The sequence below is a fragment of the Cyclospora cayetanensis genome, unplaced genomic scaffold, assembly GCF_002999335.1.
Source record: "Cyclospora cayetanensis isolate NF1_C8 unplaced genomic scaffold, CcayRef3 CcayRef3_contig_74, whole genome shotgun sequence".
Taxonomy (NCBI): domain Eukaryota; phylum Apicomplexa; class Conoidasida; order Eucoccidiorida; family Eimeriidae; genus Cyclospora; species Cyclospora cayetanensis.
In genome coordinates, this window is record NW_020312745.1 from 39,962 (window position 1) to 59,362 (window position 19,401).

General features: G+C 46.4%; 1 protein-coding gene across 1 annotated transcript in view; it reads right to left on the reverse strand.

Moving 5' to 3' along the window:
- Positions 1-3,186: 3,186 nt before the first annotated feature.
- Positions 3,187-19,401, reverse strand: part of LOC34621455 (dynein beta chain, ciliary) — a 28,419-nt gene continuing 12,204 nt past the window's right edge. The window contains exons 23-54 of the mRNA XM_026335609.1: positions 18,565-19,147; positions 18,042-18,325; positions 17,445-17,614; positions 16,986-17,062; positions 16,520-16,694; positions 16,000-16,233; positions 15,496-15,731; positions 15,150-15,338; positions 14,930-15,020; positions 14,646-14,755; positions 13,788-14,523; positions 13,258-13,554; positions 12,957-13,129; positions 12,532-12,761; positions 11,653-12,176; positions 11,337-11,477; positions 10,423-10,693; positions 9,798-10,060; positions 9,435-9,601; positions 9,109-9,322; positions 8,558-8,941; positions 8,078-8,242; positions 7,366-7,806; positions 6,860-7,129; positions 6,301-6,612; positions 5,874-6,119; positions 5,587-5,678; positions 5,278-5,464; positions 4,859-4,969; positions 4,461-4,613; positions 3,917-4,189; positions 3,187-3,360 (exon numbers count right to left, since the gene is read on the reverse strand). Coding sequence (XP_026191394.1) covers positions 3,187-3,360; positions 3,917-4,189; positions 4,461-4,613; positions 4,859-4,969; positions 5,278-5,464; positions 5,587-5,678; positions 5,874-6,119; positions 6,301-6,612; positions 6,860-7,129; positions 7,366-7,806; positions 8,078-8,242; positions 8,558-8,941; positions 9,109-9,322; positions 9,435-9,601; positions 9,798-10,060; positions 10,423-10,693; positions 11,337-11,477; positions 11,653-12,176; positions 12,532-12,761; positions 12,957-13,129; positions 13,258-13,554; positions 13,788-14,523; positions 14,646-14,755; positions 14,930-15,020; positions 15,150-15,338; positions 15,496-15,731; positions 16,000-16,233; positions 16,520-16,694; positions 16,986-17,062; positions 17,445-17,614; positions 18,042-18,325; positions 18,565-19,147 — 7,973 coding nt within the window. The remainder of the gene's footprint in view (positions 3,361-3,916; positions 4,190-4,460; positions 4,614-4,858; positions 4,970-5,277; positions 5,465-5,586; positions 5,679-5,873; positions 6,120-6,300; positions 6,613-6,859; positions 7,130-7,365; positions 7,807-8,077; positions 8,243-8,557; positions 8,942-9,108; positions 9,323-9,434; positions 9,602-9,797; positions 10,061-10,422; positions 10,694-11,336; positions 11,478-11,652; positions 12,177-12,531; positions 12,762-12,956; positions 13,130-13,257; positions 13,555-13,787; positions 14,524-14,645; positions 14,756-14,929; positions 15,021-15,149; positions 15,339-15,495; positions 15,732-15,999; positions 16,234-16,519; positions 16,695-16,985; positions 17,063-17,444; positions 17,615-18,041; positions 18,326-18,564; positions 19,148-19,401) is intronic.

Below are 19,401 nucleotides of genomic sequence, written 5' to 3' on the forward strand. Positions count from 1 at the left end.
TTTGCTGTGCACCGTGAATAATTTTTAAAACACGGTGCTTCACAATGAGAAAAAATAAGTGCGCATGTCGATTGCAACATGCTCTTGCGGGCTAGCTTTATGTGTGAGGCTTTGCTGCTGTCCTTGTGCAGCCGTACAGACGGAGCCGCTGGCGGAGAGCACAATGTCGCTGCATATTCCTGTTTCTTGGGGCACCTGCGCAGGGGTCAATATACTACAACCACATTATTGTTTGGAGAAAACATGACAACACTGAAATAAGCTGAAGGCACTTCAAATTGTAGTAGGGTGTGTACAGCTGGAGGACCAAACCATCTCTACGTGGTCGGCAAGGCTGCTCCACAGGGTACCCTCCAAAAGATGGAGAGTCGCACTTGGATCATGGCTTTTGGAGGAAGGACTGCTAATGTTGCTCCTGAGGTAGTGAATCGTTTTGCAAATGAGCGCAAATCAGCACATGAGAATAAGGTGAAAGTGCATATGCCCATGTACAACGTTTCTCACTTTCTCTGGTAAGCCTCTAACCATTAGCTCAGCTTGATGTGCAGTGACCTGCATACCTTTCCCGGCGTCCTCGGGCATATCAATCGAGGCAGGAGACGATGGGCTTTCTTGATTAGACAAAATGCCGAAACAGTTACTGTACGCCTAAAGTTGAAATTACAGGAAAAATGCAATTTGCATGCGCGAAATGTGATATCAAACAGGTAAGTAGGATGATAACGCGTTGAATAGTCATTGTAGCGTCCTTCATTAGTACTAGAATAATTTCGTGTACTACCAGTAGAACGCTGATGCATAAGGTGCGGGGCACCTGTGCATGGCCTTGGTAGAAAATGGCCACTCCCGTAGCTGCTAAAACACTCTTTCACGCTGAGAGGCAGTCAATGCTCATGGATATCCGGCATACACCGCTGGTAGAGCTAAGGGTAGTTGAATACCCAGCAGCGTCCACCAATTATATTCAAGGCCACACCTAAAAGTGCTGTTAGCTATATAGCTAAATAATCTAGCGAAGCGCTGAGTTTTGGTAAGGAAGTGCGCACGGAATTTGAGGGACTATGATAATGTTGGGGAGTCACTGGACGCGAATTCTGGCTAACACAATCTCTGCAGCGAAGTGATTGAATCATGATACACATATCTATCGTGGCACATATCGCGAGGCGAACAGGGCTGAGAAAAACGAGCTTAAATAGTAAAACGATCACTTAGAATGCGAGAGGCTGAGTATTAAAATGGCGAAAGAACGTTCGCACCAAACTGCATGGAGAAAAGTGACTGGGGGAGGGTATGCTGAAGAGGCGGGAAGGCGGTACCTGAAAGCGGTATCGCAGGTGCACTTTGTACTAATACGTAAATAATATCCCCGCTGAGGAACACACATCTATGGATGAGGATCTGTAATGATACCTACATATCGTCTAGACATGTGAAGGGGTGGACATCAAACAGGATTCATTGACAGGCTAAAACCCGCAATTGACTACCTTTAAAAGTTCTTTCCCCGTAAATCCAAGTCTTTTCCCCACTAATTATATATCCACACGTACAGAAGTCCAGATGGAGCTCCTTAGGGAAGGATTACACATTTAATGAGGAACAGTGGCAAGTCAAACTTGGTGACCACCTTGCGTAGGGGATTGAAGGGGTGTGCCTTTCAATCAAGATGGACAGGCACTGCCGAGCCCTTGAGCTATGAAGCGCGTATCCTACTGCACTAGCTCTAGTTAAGTATTTTGAAACATGTACTAACCATGCATTCTTACTAGAGGCTAAAATGTGGAAGTAAGAGCGCACCAAGTGGCCCTGTGGGGAAGCTAAGAGGCACGCAATCGAGAATGGTTTGAACTCTCTAAGCTTAGAAAAGTCACCATATTGGAGCTGGTTCGACATCCCTAACACTAAGTCTGCGCTCACCGCGAGATGAAGCAAACAGGTAATGAAGTACACGTAAGGAACCATTCTCCTCAACCGCCGACAAACGGTGTGGGTCCTTGCGGCAGTAGCTCTGATTCCCCACAGATCAGCTACGGGTGGAATTAGATAGAGGTAATGCCTTGAAAGGCTCTCCCAAGCTACGGGGATAGCGTAAGAATCACGTGCCAACCATCGCACAGCCCCGAAGTGGTGAAACCCGGTGAACCTGGTAGGAGAGCGATGTTCTAGCTCCTTTACTTGGCGTTTGATAAATGAGAAATGATGAAAGTCTAAACGCTATTGGAAAATTATACAAAACTGATAACGTGCAAGCAAGTATGGAGACACCCTTAAGCCGGGGCATGCAAACGGCGCTAGAGACACTGGAGACAACCGGAGACGAGTATTACGTAAGGTCATGTCCCACTCGCTGTGCCAATTAATGTAAAAAAAATACATGCCTAAATCGTGTATCCAGTAGAAACTGAAATGATATGGCCAATTGTTGAGTCGGCAGCACAGAAAAGGCTCATAGACGCGTGCATTGTTGTGGTAGCCACGACATGATAAGTGTAAACGGCTTGGTAGACTTCACGGAGTCAAAACAAGAGCCATTCAGTTAATAATTTCATCAGGCTCGAAATCAAAGTCTTAAAAGATGGCCATAAAGAAACTGGGGACGCAAATCTCGCGGCGTCGACTCGTGAGCCCATTTGGGTCCTCGGGGGTCAAAAAGATCTGCAGGCCACTAGCAACGGGGAGCAGGGGTCCTAGAGGACACACAATACCCTTGTACATGCCGTGGGAATATATGTGCAGAAGCCACACAAAGAAAGATTCTGCGCCTCCTGCACTCGTCGCCCCGGCATCATCATAGCTACTAGGTACAAATGACGAGCTGGATATCACGCTTCTACCAATGGGGCAAATATGTTTCTCCGTCAGTGTACAGATATACAAGGCAACATGGAAGCAGAGCACTGCAGGAGGTGAGCTATTCTGTCAATCCCAAGGGTGAGATACTCAATGCAAATGTGCTCGATTGGTATAAGACCATAATGCCTTGCCCCCCTTCAGGGTTTCTGAACCCATATAAGTATAGCTTAGTTCACATTTGGGAGCTATAACTATGTATATCTTCTCGCGGACACTTTTCGAATCAGCCTCGAAGATTGGGGGCAGCCAGCCAAGCGGACACAATCCTGTGTGCCCAGGTTACCCTTGGCAGGCATAGCATAACTCTTCCTGCGCTCAAAGTATTCTCAATCATGCAGCCCCACCGACGTCTAGAATCATTGCGACGCCCCCTAGAATCCATTTGGCTGGTGGTAGCTTTGTTCTCAGTTGGGCGTTGAAAACGAATGTCGGCCCGCGTTGCACTGTTAGATAAACGGGACAGATGTAGACGCTATTGTCATCGCGAGTAGCTTCAACGGATGCCTGAGCAATGACAACGCGAAATATGGATGCGCTAGAGCATTACATACATCAGAAATGGGTACCACTACCGTCCCTTGTTCACGTCTCTGCTTGTCCGCTAGACTCATTTATCTCCTAGTCAAGTTAGCCGCTTGCTTGCCTTGCAGTGAATTACAGGCATGGGAAAGAACAGCTCTTTAGGTCTTGATTCAACAAGGTAGCCTCCCTGGAGGTCCCATCTTGCCCCATCAAGAATGCAGCCGGTCACGAATGCTCCTGTAAAGAAAGCACTCCCATGTGCTACTGCATCCTTGTAGCCAATTAGCATATAGACGGAAAAGCAGGCATAAACTAATCGTAAACTCGCTGCACTGATTTGGTTTATTTATGTCCTTTTATCCCTGCTCCCTGTTTATGCCTCTCCCCCCTTCTCGGGTTTCGCCACCGCTCGTAGTGCATGGACAATGACAACACCACAGTTTAGTGCAAATTAAGTAGTTAAGCAGTGACCTTTTCACCATACAGCTAAGCTGAATGATAAAGCTAAAGTGAGCTAATCTTTTGTTGGCCTTTCGACACCTGATTTACCTTCACGGGCTGGAGCGTCAATTGAAGCAACGTCTTTTTTGCTTACAGTGGTGACTACACTGAGCTTGTTGAGCTCCAGATGGTGCTGCTGAGAACAAACTTCTTTAATAGCTGTAAGAAATGACTGCGGATTGAACAATCTAGAAAGATTTACGACCTTTGGCGTGCTGCTAGGGTCCTTAGTCCACTCAGTCAAATGCTCGTAGCGGAGCTTAACGTCTGCAATCCAGGAACCAAGCGGCCGGCAGGATGCAAACGACACCTGAGACCGAATCGAAGGTATTGCAAAGTGCTGTAATGGTACCATACACTCTGCCAAAGCTGAATGCGCTAGGCTCCTAACCGACTAGCAGAAGCAACACCTGGACACTGCAATTTTGTGTGGTCAGCGCTGGCATCTATGGGGAACACACACAAGTCAGAGGATTTCGCTTTTAAACTTGCTAGCACCATAGTCTGAGCTTGTGGTGATCCACCACACACAGACCATGAGAGTGGTCGTGTTAGGCAGATGTTGGTGCAAAAAGGCTGACCTTCATCCACGATGCCGGTACTCGATTCATGCGAATGTCATTGACAAGCCTTTCCATAGAGGCGGAGAAGGTGAGTTCCCCCTTAAAACCCATTTCTACCTCAACCAGGGACTTGTTCAATTCTTTTAATAAAACATTCATACATTGGCATTCCTGATAAGCAAAGCATAATATTTTTACTGTGGCGCAAAATACGATGCGATGTAAACCTGTGCTACAGGAATACTAGATTCTTCTGTAAGTCAACAGGGTCACAGGGTGTTCAGTTTTAAAGGCCGATAATTAATTTGTGGGCTTTGAAAGATAAACTGCTTCATACATTAGGGTGAGACCTGCTATGCGTGGTGCTCAAGCAGTAATGCTGCGAAAAATTATCTTTTATACCGCCAAAATTGCACCTGTAGGAAAACGTGCTGGTAGGGGCCCTTTTCTTCGTCCGGGATTGCCTGGCTTATGTCCTCTACATCAAAGCGAGCGTCTCCAAATTCTTCGAGGATCTCTTTGCATAGCTGCAGTTTACCGGAGCAGCCGCAAAGTGCTTACAGCAAGGAAGGCTTTGTAATGCAAGATTGTCTCTACAAGATCACTTACAGGTGTAAGACATGGGGCTGAGTCCACACAAACTAGCTTTACGAGTTCTTTAAACCTCACGCCCTTCCTGCTGGCTGCATGCACTTCGGCTAATGCGAGACGGTCTATATTCCAATAAAATAAAGGCCGGCACAACAAAGAGTCAAGGTATCAGTACTGTTCGAAACGTGATGTCCTTCTGTGAGGATCTTATCGTATTCACATTGAAAGTGCCCGCAAACCTTACAGGCTCGCTTTCGCTTTCATTGCCACCGCCTTTACTGGTTGTAGGATTTCCACCGGCCCCCTCTGACTCCATGAGCGTGTTGAAGAGATCTTCGCACTGCTGCGTGCGGTAACCAATCTCTGTATTCGGATGAAGCCCAAAGGCAAGTGGCGTCTCGGGAGGCATCGAGGCCACACATTCCATGTATCTGGCCAAAAACATTCACCCCACTAAGCACGAAAGCGGGAGTCATTATCGAGTTGTTAAGCAGGATTCGCGATATCAGAGGGCACCTTGCATCATCCACCCAGTAGTTTGAGACCGGCGCACCTTTCGTAGCTCTGAGCCGGAGGAGTTTTGTAGGAGGCTCCTTCGTATTGCCCACAAAATGGGAACAACTCCGCCTCGTCCAAAAGCCTATCCTGTTTCCAAGCGTGCACACGATAAGAGCACGCGAAATTACGTTTTCCCTCGCGTTAACAAGTAAAAAGGTTAACAAGCCCGGGCTTAGGAATTTAAGAATACATTGAACACAGCAATAGTTTCAGAGATAAAGATACCAGAGCGTGAGACGAACCACTTGCCTGCATGTAGAATTGGAGGTACGTATTGCATACCAACCGGTCCCTGGGGTCAATAATATGGCCACCATACATTATCTCTCCGAAGATGTACTTCAGGTCGTCCCAAGGCACCTTCGAGCTTCCCTGTTGCTGGTCAATGTAGTTCATTAAAACCATGGCAGAATCTCTCAGGTCACCCATAGAAAATGGATAATTCATGTTCCAACCTCTCGGCCCGAACTTCTTTCTTTCCAGCAGTACAGCGTGGAAGAAACACAGACCAAACAAAATGGCCTTTACCTGAAAATTTCCAATTGCATGATTAAGTTTCCAGGTGCAGCTCAACTTATTTCAATAGATGACTTCATGTAGGAAGACTGTTTTACAAAGAGGTAAATGCCTCGAGGCCAAGCAAATTTTTTACAAACCAAGGGGAATGTTAATTACCCTCAAGAACCACCCTCTTTAGTGTAATCGGCACCTTTTGATCTTTTTCATCGAAGTCGTCTTTAGGAAAGCACGCGAAAGCTCTTTTGAGATTGGCCTGTAGACCCTGAGGAGGCTCGTTAGTTAGTTTAATTGAGCGGTCTAGAATGCCAACAGGAATGTAGTGGCACAGTTCAGAAGAGAGAAAGCATCGGAAATTCGGATGCAGGCCTTCAATGGAAAACGAGTCAAGTTTCTTTTCAAGTTCTGTTGTCCATTTGGGCATTAAATGAATGTTCTGTAGAAGAACCCAATGACCTTCTTTGTGACCAAGATCCAGCTTTTGCATTGCCACAACATCTTGACCCTATAAAACGACAGCCAGGAGTTAGAAAAATGAGCCAATATACATGGTGAGAGAGTCAGAAGAAGCATATGTTTTGTGGTAGCACACTACTCGTTGAAGCGCCCCTATTGAAGAGGATAAATAATTATATAACCCAAAATGGTGTTTTCATTTGTCTTGAACTCAGAACTAGCCATGTGCTATTTTCTAAGAGTTTATGCTTCCTTTATCACATTAGCCATATCCTATACAATAGTGTTGGAGCTACCTGTCCCAAGGCGACGTTGTGAAGGTTAAAGTTTGCTGAATACCCCAGTTTCTTGCCCAGGGCTTCGATCTCTTTGACTGGGTCAGCACCCGGTGACAAAATAAAGAAAATGGGAGTGGTTGGGGCAGAGTCGCCGAATGAAGACTCTAAGATTTCATAGAATGAGAGTGCGGTGTCACCATCCAAATATTGACTCCCGTTAGGAAGCATCATGCGAATATAATCTGCGATCGCAGTAGTCAAGCGGTCTGGTCGTAGGCAGCGCAGCACCTGAGCACATAACAAAGCAGACTAAACTCGACCATTAGAGTACAAAAGGACTTTCCCAATATATTTACTTAGATGAGAAGATTTTCATACTTCGCGAGGTCTCCCTTTTCTCCAACTTCTTACAATCCCCTGCTTACTCCATCCAAAACGCCACAGCCATCCCTTTGATACCAGTCAGTCGTGTTATGTTATTCCGCTTGCACAGCAATCTGTGGAAGCGCATGCGGTTTGCTCACTACAAGCTTTTTGAACGGCATATTATCCAGTGCCTTCCACTCGAGCGGCAGCTTGATTTTTTCGGGCTGAAGCTCCTGGAACCATTCTTTAAATCGTGAGGGCGCATCTTTTTCCATATTCGTGGCAAAAGACTCGAACGCAGGCAGCTCTGTGAGCGTTTGCACGGCGTACCACGCCTTGTTGGGCAGCCAATCGGCAAGAGGATTTTCGGGCACGTGCTTTATTGGCCCCTTAAGCAAGAAATCCATCAGCTGTGGGTCGTATGTATCTTTAAGTTTTCCGTCCTTCAAAAGCTGGAAGGTCAACATGGTCAAGAATGCTAATTTATGTTTTTCGAATAGACCGCGCCTTATCCATGTAATAGTGGTGGCGCGAATTTTAGTTACCACCTCGGTGCACCGTTCTTGGACTGTTTCGCATGGTTGAGCCTTCTCTATCGCCTAGGGTTTCAGGAAGCCGCACAAACAACGAGCTGTGCTTCCTCTGATAGATGCATGCCCATTCGCTGAAGATCTATCCGAGCCACTCTAGAATCGATCAACCAAGTGACACTGAGCCCATTACAGTAAGTGGAACCATATATGGCGCGTTAGCAATTTTTCGAATGGTTTTATTAGATTTATTTCTAAAGCGCGATGCATGATAATTTTAGGATATAAGTTTTACCTAACTTCGAGTGCACACACACTCTCTCTCTACGTTGTGGCTGACCTTCTGCACAAACGTGGTAAACGAGTCCAGGGAGTACTGGTACATGGGATTAATGCTACGAAGTCGGGTGAGCACAAAGTACAGCATTGAGGCCTCCGATGCTGCTCGACGGTAGGCTTCACGATTCCTGTTAATTTGTTCTTCCCGCTCTTTGGCTGCGGCTTGCTGAACAGGCATAATCCAAGAATAGCAAGCCACAATTTAGGGCGAAGAAGTACCAGCGACCAGACCTTCACATGCTAGTGAGCAAGTAAATAACAACTTTCAAAACGATAGATCCGGCTGCTTAGAGGGTGGTCGCCTGCAGAGTCTAACGCACTCTTACGATTAACCGTCTTTGAACTGCCATCAGTTTGATGGGCGAACTGTCGGGGCATCCATTAATTCTAGCCTGTCTCATGTAAGCTTATGATAGTGCGGCCATGTACGTTTAGATGCCCGACAAAGCTCTGCTACAAGTGTCATCCACTTGCAGCTGACCTGTATGTGGATCTCCTTTGCCATCCGTTTCGTTTCCTCGAGGCTCTCGACAAGAGCAGTGTTACTAAGGATCAGTTCAGGGTTTGCATTGGAAAGTTCAAAGAGCAATCTGTCTTCAAGTTGAGCAAGGGTCACCTTGTACTCATTCTGCTTCCTGGTAAGCGCCTGCTTTGAAGTCTCCAGATCTGGCTGCTCAGCGTTGACGATCATTGCCAAGAACTGCTCCTCTAAACCCTCGGGCGTCACGGTGAAATTAACCAAAGTACATTGTGCGGCGATCTCAGGCTTGTAGTGAGGGTTGGGAAGCTTCGTTTGCAGTATGAGTCGAAACGCATCGTTAAATTCAACGTCTTCCCCCGCGATCTTTATGTACGCGGTTCTTCCCTAAGCCACCAATAAAACACCGAAACTGAAAGTCGCCAGAAACTACAACGCATCTGTAATGCTAGAAACCGCGTAGGGGTTAAGCAAATTCTAGGCAAGTTAAGGTAAAACGTGACTAAAAGCTCAGCAGTTTGGAATGTCCCCTTAATTTACGTGTTTTGCAGCACCTTTCTGGAAACACTTCGAGACAGGAGAGGATCCAGAATGGGATCAATAGCCTCTGAAAGGTTTTCGACTAGCAGCATATCCCCATTGCGAATTGCATCAATGGTTTTCGAAAGCCAGCGATCACGGTTGACTGAAACAGTTACCAAAGTTTCGTGAGCTCGCTGTTTTACCCAACGTATTCCTTGTAGTTGCGGATCAATCAGTAAAGGCCATCTGCAAAGCAAGTGCATTCGTGCACCAAAAAGACTTAAATCCAGATATAACAGCTCACAGCTCTACGGCGAAGCTGTGGAGGTCACATATCCCAAAGATATAATGATAATACCTTAGGCAGCATGTGACGATTGCAGCATTTTCGATGGAAGTGCGGTCTGCAGGTAACCCTTCATTCTTCCATAACGCGATATCCGCCTCATCAGCAAGCACGTCCAACGGGCTGACAGTTGGAGTAAATGAAATATTTTGTCTGACTAAGTCTGCTTTCCATTCCTCCTGAGTTCACCAGGCAGCAGACCCGGTATCTCAAGCTTAACCTAACATTGCGCTAAGCAGTGCTACAGTAGTGAGGTGCATACATCAGCCTATGCATAGCTGCATATCAACTTGTCTTATTTGGCAAAGACAAAGGTAAAATAAAGAATAGCTGTAGGACTTTCTTTTGATGCGAGGCTTGGAAGCAACTGCGGACCTCAAGGCCGACTCTGAATGGCGCGGAAAAGGCTCCAGCATATGATACGAAGGCGGCTCCAAGCATATAGTCGCCAACAATAGTAATCTTGGATGCTTCGAGTTCAGCCATAGAATCTGACCACCTAGCATTTTCGTCAGACAAGCCGTTCACAAGCCTTTCGGCAAGATCTAGTTTTAGTTGGCACTCTTCCGCCTGTTGCACCACGCCCCGGCGCTCCTCATCGGCTTCTTGCATCTTTTGTTGAAGCCGGGCAACTTTCTCTGAGTAATGGAAATTGCATAAGAAAGATATGCCCCTGATGTATGCATGGATGGGTAACTTTTGCCTCTCGATTCTGCACTGGGTGAATATTTTGCCAATCAAAGTCAATTATCAATAAGAAGAACAAATGATGAATGTAATACAGATTTTCATCTAGGATTTTGTAGCTACAAGTCAAACGATAGCTATTCCTAATAGGCTGTACTCTGGTACGGCAAATCTAGATTCATGCTCACTGCTGCTTATGTATCCATGTATATGCATGCGATTGTACTACGTTTGAAGCCACGGTACACGCTATGTATACGTGAGTACACTTGCCAACATGTAAGAAGCGCTGAGAACTACCCAATGGACCCACCGTTGATCTCCCGAACGCGTTCCATCACTTGAGCCAGATTCGAGTCTGCCTTTGCCTTAGACTCGGAGGCCTCTGTGAACCTATCCATAAGCGGCTTGACCTTACGGTAGATGGTGTTGTACGTGACAATATTCACGACCCAGTTTGCGAGGAAAGCAGCTGCTAGAGATTTGCCTTTCATACCCTCAAAGTTGAAAAATGGTTGAGATATAATCGGACTAATGGCGTTGACTGTCTCCTCTGTCATATTTTCGGCGTCGAACGCGCGAACCTGCAGCATCATCGAGCAGCGGCAATGAAGTCGTTACAGGTTAAACTTCTGGTTTTAAGAAAGCAAACTAGGACATATTTTGTTAGTCCCGCATTGTCCCGATTTAACATAGATTACGCTGTAATTCTTAGCGGTTGAAGCCTTCAATATTATCTTGAAGGAGAATGTTAAGTACTTTGAGGGTTCCGGAGCGCCCTCTCTTGGGATGCCGCATTTAGCATGAATTTCAGACTCGTATTGATGCCACTGTGGTCCAGATATCTACACTTTTAAGTGCAGGACCCCAATACAAATACATTGAATAATCTGACTACATGGTGTAAGGGCTTTTCTCCCCTTAATACCCGCTGCACACGTTTAGCGTATTGACCAAAGGAAGCTGCATTTCAGTGGAATATCAGATCTTTCAGGAAAAGCTACAACGACGCTGCGAATGTAGTGTGAAGCTTAAAAATGCAGGGTCAAATATGCTAAGCATGGAAAGAATAGCTAGATTATGTGGTGCAGTAATTATTGCCCCTGCCCTACTCAGTCTGACGAAATATCAGGTACCAAAGTAAATATATATTTCGGGGAGAGCAAGAGACTGTACCCACTATTCTAGATCCAATGCAAAGTTTTTTTGGACGGCGAGTGATTATACCTGGTCAAGGAACCTTCCAGGGTCGCTCATCATTTTTTGCGCTGCCTTCCACTCTGTGCTCTTTCCTTCTCCCCGCATGATTAGTACGGCTTTGGTAACTTCCAGGCACTCAGCTGGAGGCTTCTGTAGCGACTTCAGCTCCTGTATACCACGCTATTATAGCCCTATGAAATTTTGTACTGGTGCTCCCTTCCCCACTCCCTGTTTTGATCAGAGTGGCTAAGGTAATCTGACTTGCAGAAAGTGCAATGTCAGCATCAATCCTAGAGCCATCAGTACTTATTTTTAATATTTCACTATATACACGCATGGGTACCTGAATAGCTGGTTTCGTGAGGCATTTCACTGCTTCTCTGGCACGTTCCATAGCCGGCATGGCCTGAGACAACTCCTCGTCTGCCCTTTTCTGGATCTCCGCTGCTTCTTCACTCAGAGCATTAGCCTTATCTTTTTCTGCATTTGCAGTTCTAGCCTCTTCGTCTGCAATGGCTGATGCCTTAAGAACTTGTTCAACCAGTGCATCTGCTGCGGCCTTCTTCTCATCAACAACAAGCATTTTTTGCCTGAGATCTTCCCGCAGGCCCTCCACCTCCGCAGTAGTTTCTCTTAAAGTTGTCAAACCTTTTTGCAATCTCTCAATGGATTGATCGGCTTCTGCTCTCTTGCGGTTTAGGAACTGTTTGTAAAATGCAATGAGCTCCAAGAACGACTTCGGTGTTGTATAGTTATGACGTCGCTCATGTCTAAGGAATTTTTCATTTGCAACGTCTATGCTTAAGTGTACGTTTGCCATGTGTTCCGCCAACAGCATTCGTAACTCTGGTGCTGGCAGCGAAACATCTGCAAAGCCGCATGGGGCATAGGAAGTTTAAGGTAGGGGTATTAGCAGCTGGCAGGAACTATTCCTGCAATGCAAATCACCAAGCCGGATGCATTCGCATACACCTCGTAAGCACCTGAAACGGTGCTTCTTCTAGCGTGTTTACATTTTCAAGCAGCCTAGCTATCTTCAATAATCCTAAGGAAACGTTACAAAGTGCACCGTGTGCCCCTCGTTCCCACTTGTCCCTGACGAATTGGGCTTCAAAAGGAGCTAGATCTCGCTATTGGCACTAACCGCGCAGCTTAGCTCATAATTCCGAAAGGTTTCTATTTCCAGCGCACGTTGACTGCTCGTTGTCATGCAATGTCTCACCATTGAGAAATGCTGTCCCGGTATGAACCAGTGCATCACGCGTCCAAGGGTGGAACTGGTCAATGACAGTCCCAGACAGGAGCCCCGGAAATTTTCGAGCACGGTCGCGCAGGTGTCCACCAACAGGGGAGTGACAAAGTATTACGTGTACATTCATCTGCATCTTATCAATGAAAACCTGCCACATGCCTTCCCGGGTGTCTACTGCAGCCCCTTGTTTCAGCTGCTTCCTGCGCAAGGCAACAACGGAAAGGGTATGCCGGAAGTCAGGCCAATTGAAAACACTGTTGTAAGAATTTATTGCACAGGTGTTCCACGGCGACACGTTTTGTCTCGAAAACCTGCTATCATGTGCCGCATCATATGAATATGAGATGAACAACGCCACTGGTTGCGAAGGATGTGAATTTCATTGTGCGGCTTGCCTGAGAACTGAAAAAATGTGCTCGTATTCGTCCCGCGCGAAAAGGTCAGGGATGCTCCCAGAGGCTAAGAGGTCATTGACGTATACCAGCAACTGGTCGTCAACAATCTGTTGGTCTGTTAGCAACAGAGCATGGGGTGTTCCAGGGCGCACTAGAGCCTTATTCACCAGTTCCTGCAACATGATAGGCATTGTATTCTGAGGGACCCATGAAACAGCGATTGTGTAGCAACCAAGACACACAGCACACCGTGGTGAGTTTTTCGGATAGATATTAGGGCCTTGTGAACTGCGTTTCACACCTGCATATCAGCCTTAAAAGATGCACAATCATAATGCTGGCTGACGACAATTTGAAAGGTATCCACTTTGGAAATAAAGCAGGCCAGTTTGCTGAGGCTCTGCTTTCCACTACCTCCAACACCAACTAGAAGCGCATTGCCACCCGGAAGATCAATTATTCTACAAATGCGTGTCACATGCAGAATTGCATCATCAAAAAACACCAAGTTCATCTCAGTAAAGGATTGAGAATACTCTTCAAGTTTTCCTTTTAGGACATCCCGTAGAGAATCCATATTTTTAGCTGGCATGTACACCTGAAGTCATGCACAGAGACGCAGGTGTTCAGTGCTACCGTTTATTCAGTGCTATATATGGGGTAAAGGACAGATGGTGGATTAGTATCAGCTCGACCAAGCTTTATCTGGGCGGGATATACTCATGGCACTAAGTGCCGTATTATTTAAAAGGTAACACGTGTAATGTAATACCACACAGAGCAGATAGCTCCGAGGTGACGCTTTTAGGGCTACTGAATGTTGCGGCTTACGGGGTCGTGGCCCGAAGCCTCAGAGACAAAGGAGCTCATAACATTTGGAAATGCATGTATTTGCTCCCGATCTTGTTCTGGGAAGTGCTTTTTCACGACATCGGCCAAAATGTTGTCAAATACAGACATGTCCTTCTCACATATTAGGCGGTCCCGCAAAACTCTACTTGCCTCGTGGAGCCACAAACGAATCATCTTGAGACAGCCGTTGGCTATGTGGCGGTACATAGAGGGCGTTGAACGCAAGACGCCGTGAAAGATCGAGGAGAGGTCACGGAGGTTAAAAGTGTAGTGGAACTTCTTTGCCGAATGCAAAAATGCTGGTTCAGCGTGTATTTGAGCAAACAAATCAATTGTGGCCAGTATAATGGGCCGCTCCAGCTCTGACACTGAACTATCGAATTTCTGAAAGTGTTGCTTTAAGATGCTGCCGTAAATCCGTGTCATGGTCTCCGCATCAGGTTCAAAGCAGGTAATAACTGAAAAGTGTCTCTGCAGTCGTGAGCTAATGTTGAAAGAGCCAGCAGTGGGATTCATGCATCCCATGAACTGCACATCCACTACGTTCATTCTGTCTTCTAAATGGCTGCGGTCAAACATGCTTCCGTAATCCAGCAACTGTCGGAGGAGTTCTAATGGAGGCTGCGTGTCATATTTGTCAACAGATGGCATATTCAGGTCGTCAATTAAATACACAATGCGCTTATTTCCCACAGGTCCGTACGTGTGCCCTGTCCTGTGAAATTAAATGACGCGCATGACAAAATAAAAGGAGCGCCTTCAGTTCGCACTGGCAGTTCCTCGCATGGATATCCAAAGCAGGCAGTGAATGATTCAAGGCTCATATTGCGACCCCACCGTTTTTCGATATTTGATTCTAGAAATTTTTGAAGAGTACTTGAATCGGTGTAGGAGTTTAGGTTTATCGTGGAGCTCTCGAAGTCTGGAGGAAGCCGCCGCAGGAAATCCTGGTGCAGCATGGAGCACACACTGCTCGGAAGAAGCGACATGTAAAGCCAAGATAACCATAAGCATGTCGCATGAATATATAAATGTTGCAGTTTCAAGAAACTAACGATATCACGTCATACAACATGACGAAGGTCAGGAATTCGTGTCGTGGAATAGCAACTTTCACGCACCTTGACGATAGTAGTTTTGCCTGATCCACAAGAGCCTACAAGTAAAACTGCTCTCCCTTGTTTGCAAAGGAGCTCGCTTACGTAGTTAATGCTGTGTACAAACAAAAGCAATTACAAATGCTGCTCAGTTCACACACCGTGGAGGCAACGGCCATACGTGGCCTAGATGTTTAGAGCCCATTTTTCTAAAAGGTTGGAAAGATCTGACTTGAGAGCTTACCGAAGGGTGTCTGTGGTCGAGACAATGATTTTGTTGAAGAGCATGTTTGTGACGGGCTCATAAGGCATTAGGCTTGCGCTCCAAGGGACCCATTGGCACGATGTCTCTTCAAAAAAATAATCGAAGCAGAGGCCGCCTTCTGGGAATTTTAGCCTTGCGGCAGCCCTTAGCCAATTACTAAACTGGGCCCTTCACCAACATTCCAGGTACAGAAATAGCACAACATTGGGTCACATTAGGACAATAATACATGGATTGAATACTCCGAAGGTTTGCAATTAGGCTCATTGACGTCAGTGTGCTTCCGTAAGTGAGAGGGACTGGCGATCATCGCCTAAGCCCTTACCTATAGTTCACCACTTTGTCATCGGCTACGCACGCGCCAACGCTCCACATGAGGGCTGACAGAAAGTACCCTTCGTACGTAAGCTTTTGCTCATCCATGCTTTTGGCTTTAAAGGACTCGGCAGTAGCCTTATCGTGGCAGAGAAGGGCATTCACAAACGAACAGATACCGTCGACGAAGGCAATGTCCGTCATCGGGCAGACAAACTTGAACGTCCGATGGAACATCTCGATATTCTGAGGTATGTAATGCACATAAACAGAAGGGAACCAGCTGTGCATTCCAATAGTAGACGACCTCTTGGGGATGACTAGAGATCTAAATGATCTGATATATGCGCATGAAACTGATCAGTGCATAGGGAATACTTGTGGGCTGCAGACATTACCAAAAACAGCGTGCTCGCATTTCACCATACTGGTTCTGGTTTAGAAGTGTGTTCTATTTCAAAAGATGCTGTGTATTTAGATGCCGTTACAAGGGTGCGGAATGCGTGTCACTTACCGACTCAAAATAGTAGGAGAAAAGCAGGTAGAACTGCGATTGTGCAACTTGATCAGAGAGTGTTTCTCTCCAGGAGTCAACAAAAGGTTTCCAGCCTACATCCATCTCGTTGATATAGACAACACCGCCTCTCGACACTGTAGCGGGACTTGCGTGCTTCATGTCAGCGATTTCAAAGATCATTCGCATGGTCGGCGTGAACGGAATACGCTCATTGCTAACCAGAGTTAGCACCTATATACATATCAACATAGACAGCTTATTCTAAGACTTCCACGTATCATTCAGGACACCAGCGGATGTACGTGCATGCATAAGAACAAGCGAGTTTTCAGTGTGTATGGGGAAATATGAGCGTATAGATACAGGTGCAAATTCCTAGAGCATGCATATATTGCGTTGGAGCTTGCCATAATCCTTTGGTACAAGTGTGACATGACCTTCATAGAGGCCTTCAGAAGGATATCACACAGCTCGATATCAGTTATTTCTGCTCGCTGTTTTTAGACCCGCCATGTACCTTGTTGTCGTCCATGACAGTGTTCATCGACTCAATCCATTCAGCATCAATGTCCCCGTCTAGTACAATCCATTTGTGCAAATGAGAGGGCTTGAAGCCTCCGCGTTCCTTTGACATGTTGCGCATAATAACTGCAACTGCACCATCTCTCCATTCCTTTGTCGGAGTCATGTACCTGTGAACGTATTACTACAGCTCAGGTGAGGGTTGTGTACCAGTATGATGGGGAATATCTATCTTTTCTACCGTGTAAATTTTGATAAGTTCACTGGATCAGGGTCTTCATCGCAAAACACAGGAATAATCGCCGGAATTGGCTGCTGCCACCGCGCGTGCAACAATCAGAGCTTATGTGTCAGCATGTGCATATCTTCCGTAGCTGGAAAGCTTTTCCACGTGCTGACTTAGAGGTAGGCCTAATTCGATTCACATTATCTCTAACTAGAAACATCTATAGACAGCCCACCCGTAGAGTTCATTTGTGGATATGGCCTTCGGGTTCAACACCTCAACGGTACTGTCCTCTCCAATTGCCTTCAGCGCCTTGGAGAGTGTCTGCCAGACCCGCGACTTGCTAGCGCCGGGGGGTCCCAAGATGAATAGGCAGTGCCTCACCTGTGGTTACGCATCTCTATTAAACAAGCATTTCATTGGATCCACTTGCCATAAAATGTGCCATACATGGAATATAAACAGATGCTAAAGATTACCGTAATTGTGGCAAAAAGGCTTAGAGATAAAACTATTGGTGGCTTAAAGATATGCAACGGTAAAAGCTCGACACTACAGCAGACCCAGTGGTTGAGTCAGAGACTCATCACTTTAATCCCCAAGGATCCAGTGCCGCCATGGTCCAACATCTCAGATGCTTTCACGCTGCAATAACGTTCTGCCTCATCCAATGTAATGCTGAAGGGCATCGCACCTGAAGGACTTCACGGACTTGGACACATTTCAGAATAAATTGCTCTTCGCATTGCAGTTTTTCAGCTTTTGTGACGGCCATAACCACTCTCCAAAAATCTGCATCGCGTTTTGGAGGAGCTACAACTCCAGGGAAGAGGTCTTCAATTAGCCGCAGGAAGATTGGCTTGTCTGCAGCCATCACAGTACCCCAAATACCCACTGCGCTGAGCTTTCCATTATATCACGGGATGATCACACAGAATACAATCTTGAACGTCTCAAAAAGGGTGACACAGGAGTCTGTACATGCCTAGAAACGCATTGTCCGTCTATGGTAGGGACGATATTGGGTATGATGCATAAGTGGATGCTTGGTTGTGTCCAAGGAGGCAAAGTGACAGTTGCACAAAATAATCCACATCAAATCGCAAGAGATTCTTAGTCAACTTTTTCTCCGTTTCTGTGCATGATAATTCACCACATAAGGGGCCTATTGTTTTCTTGAGCAGCTCTGATGTCAGGTATGCTTCTAGGCGGCATTTCCAATAAAACGGAGGGTGAAGCAGAAAAGTGAAGAAGCCGGAACTTCAATCAGCGTCGCCAGACCTGTGCTTACCTTCGCTTGTGATTTTGGCAATGTTAAAATCTCGGAGAGCCCTTAAAAGAAGCGTATCTTCGTTAATATTGGGATCCGCTCTCTTGAGGGATCCTGCCTGCCTCAGGACTGCTTTTACTGCTCGAAGGCCCCAGTCGTAATGTATCGCATCAGAGAGAAGTGTCTTACAAAGGGCATATAGAGTCACGAACTTGTGCGCCAGTGCACGCGCAGACACAAAACCTTCCGACATCAGCATGTTCTCGCAAATAAAAAGCACATCCGGCACAATCATTGCACACGGCCTGCAAAAGGGCAATGCACAAATTAGGCTGCACCATCAAATGCAGTAGCACACATTACGCCACAATCAATGCGTATTACAACTAAAGTGCGGGAAAGCACGCTCTGTGCCTTCGTCCTTGGTCAAATAGGCAAGGCCCTCTCACCAACAAAAGTAAAGACCTTTATAATTAAAAATGCCTTATGCCCTTGATGTACAAAGGGACAGTGTTGGTGTGGGGTTGTGTCTGGCAGGGCGAACCTGAAGAGGGCTTTCAAGTTTTCTGGCAGCTCTGTTCTGCCTGCATACCCAGGGTTCATGGTAATGAACATGCCACAAGTTTGAACGAGATTTATTTCTTCATCCATAAATTGAAATCGCTTTTTCCCATCCTTCATAGCATCAAGGATACACTTGACCTGGGTCGAGACCACAGAAAGCACTTCAATTGAAATCCGGTTAAACTCATCAAAGCAGCCCCACGCCCCAGACTGCGCAAGTCCCATGAAGATTTGCGCCATGGACAGATAGTTCATTTGGTCCGAGCAGTTGAAAACAAAGACTGGCAAGCCAATAGCACGGCTTAAGTCCTTGGTCGTCTCTGTCTTGCCGGTCCCTGCTGGACCAGCAGGTGCTCCCCCCATCATGAGGTTCAGTGCCTGAGTCAGAGTGATGTAGCAGCGATCAGTAAGCGGCGTGATCACAAGGCGTCCGCAGTTGCCCACGAACTCGTGCATATAGGTGGTTGTCCAGTCGCAGATCTTAATCACACAGTCCTTTTTTGCCTCTCCAGGCTTTTTGATCCAATGGAAACGGAGCTGCGACTGCCACTGGAAGGAAGACGCTGAAGCGCAACATAGATGTATGCACAAAAGAAGGCACAAGAAGGACGAAGTTCTCCTGCGTCACGTATGCATGAACGCGTTTCCCACCAAACACCTAGGTTTGTGGATGCACCAGCTCTGAGAATGCTTATAAGTAGAGCACACCGGCGTACATATCCCTGCAGCTACTTAGAGGCTTCGTAGCAGACTGTTGAGCAACTGTTTATAACTCGAACCTAGAGTAAATTCGGCAGGTTTGCTATTCCTGTTCTGT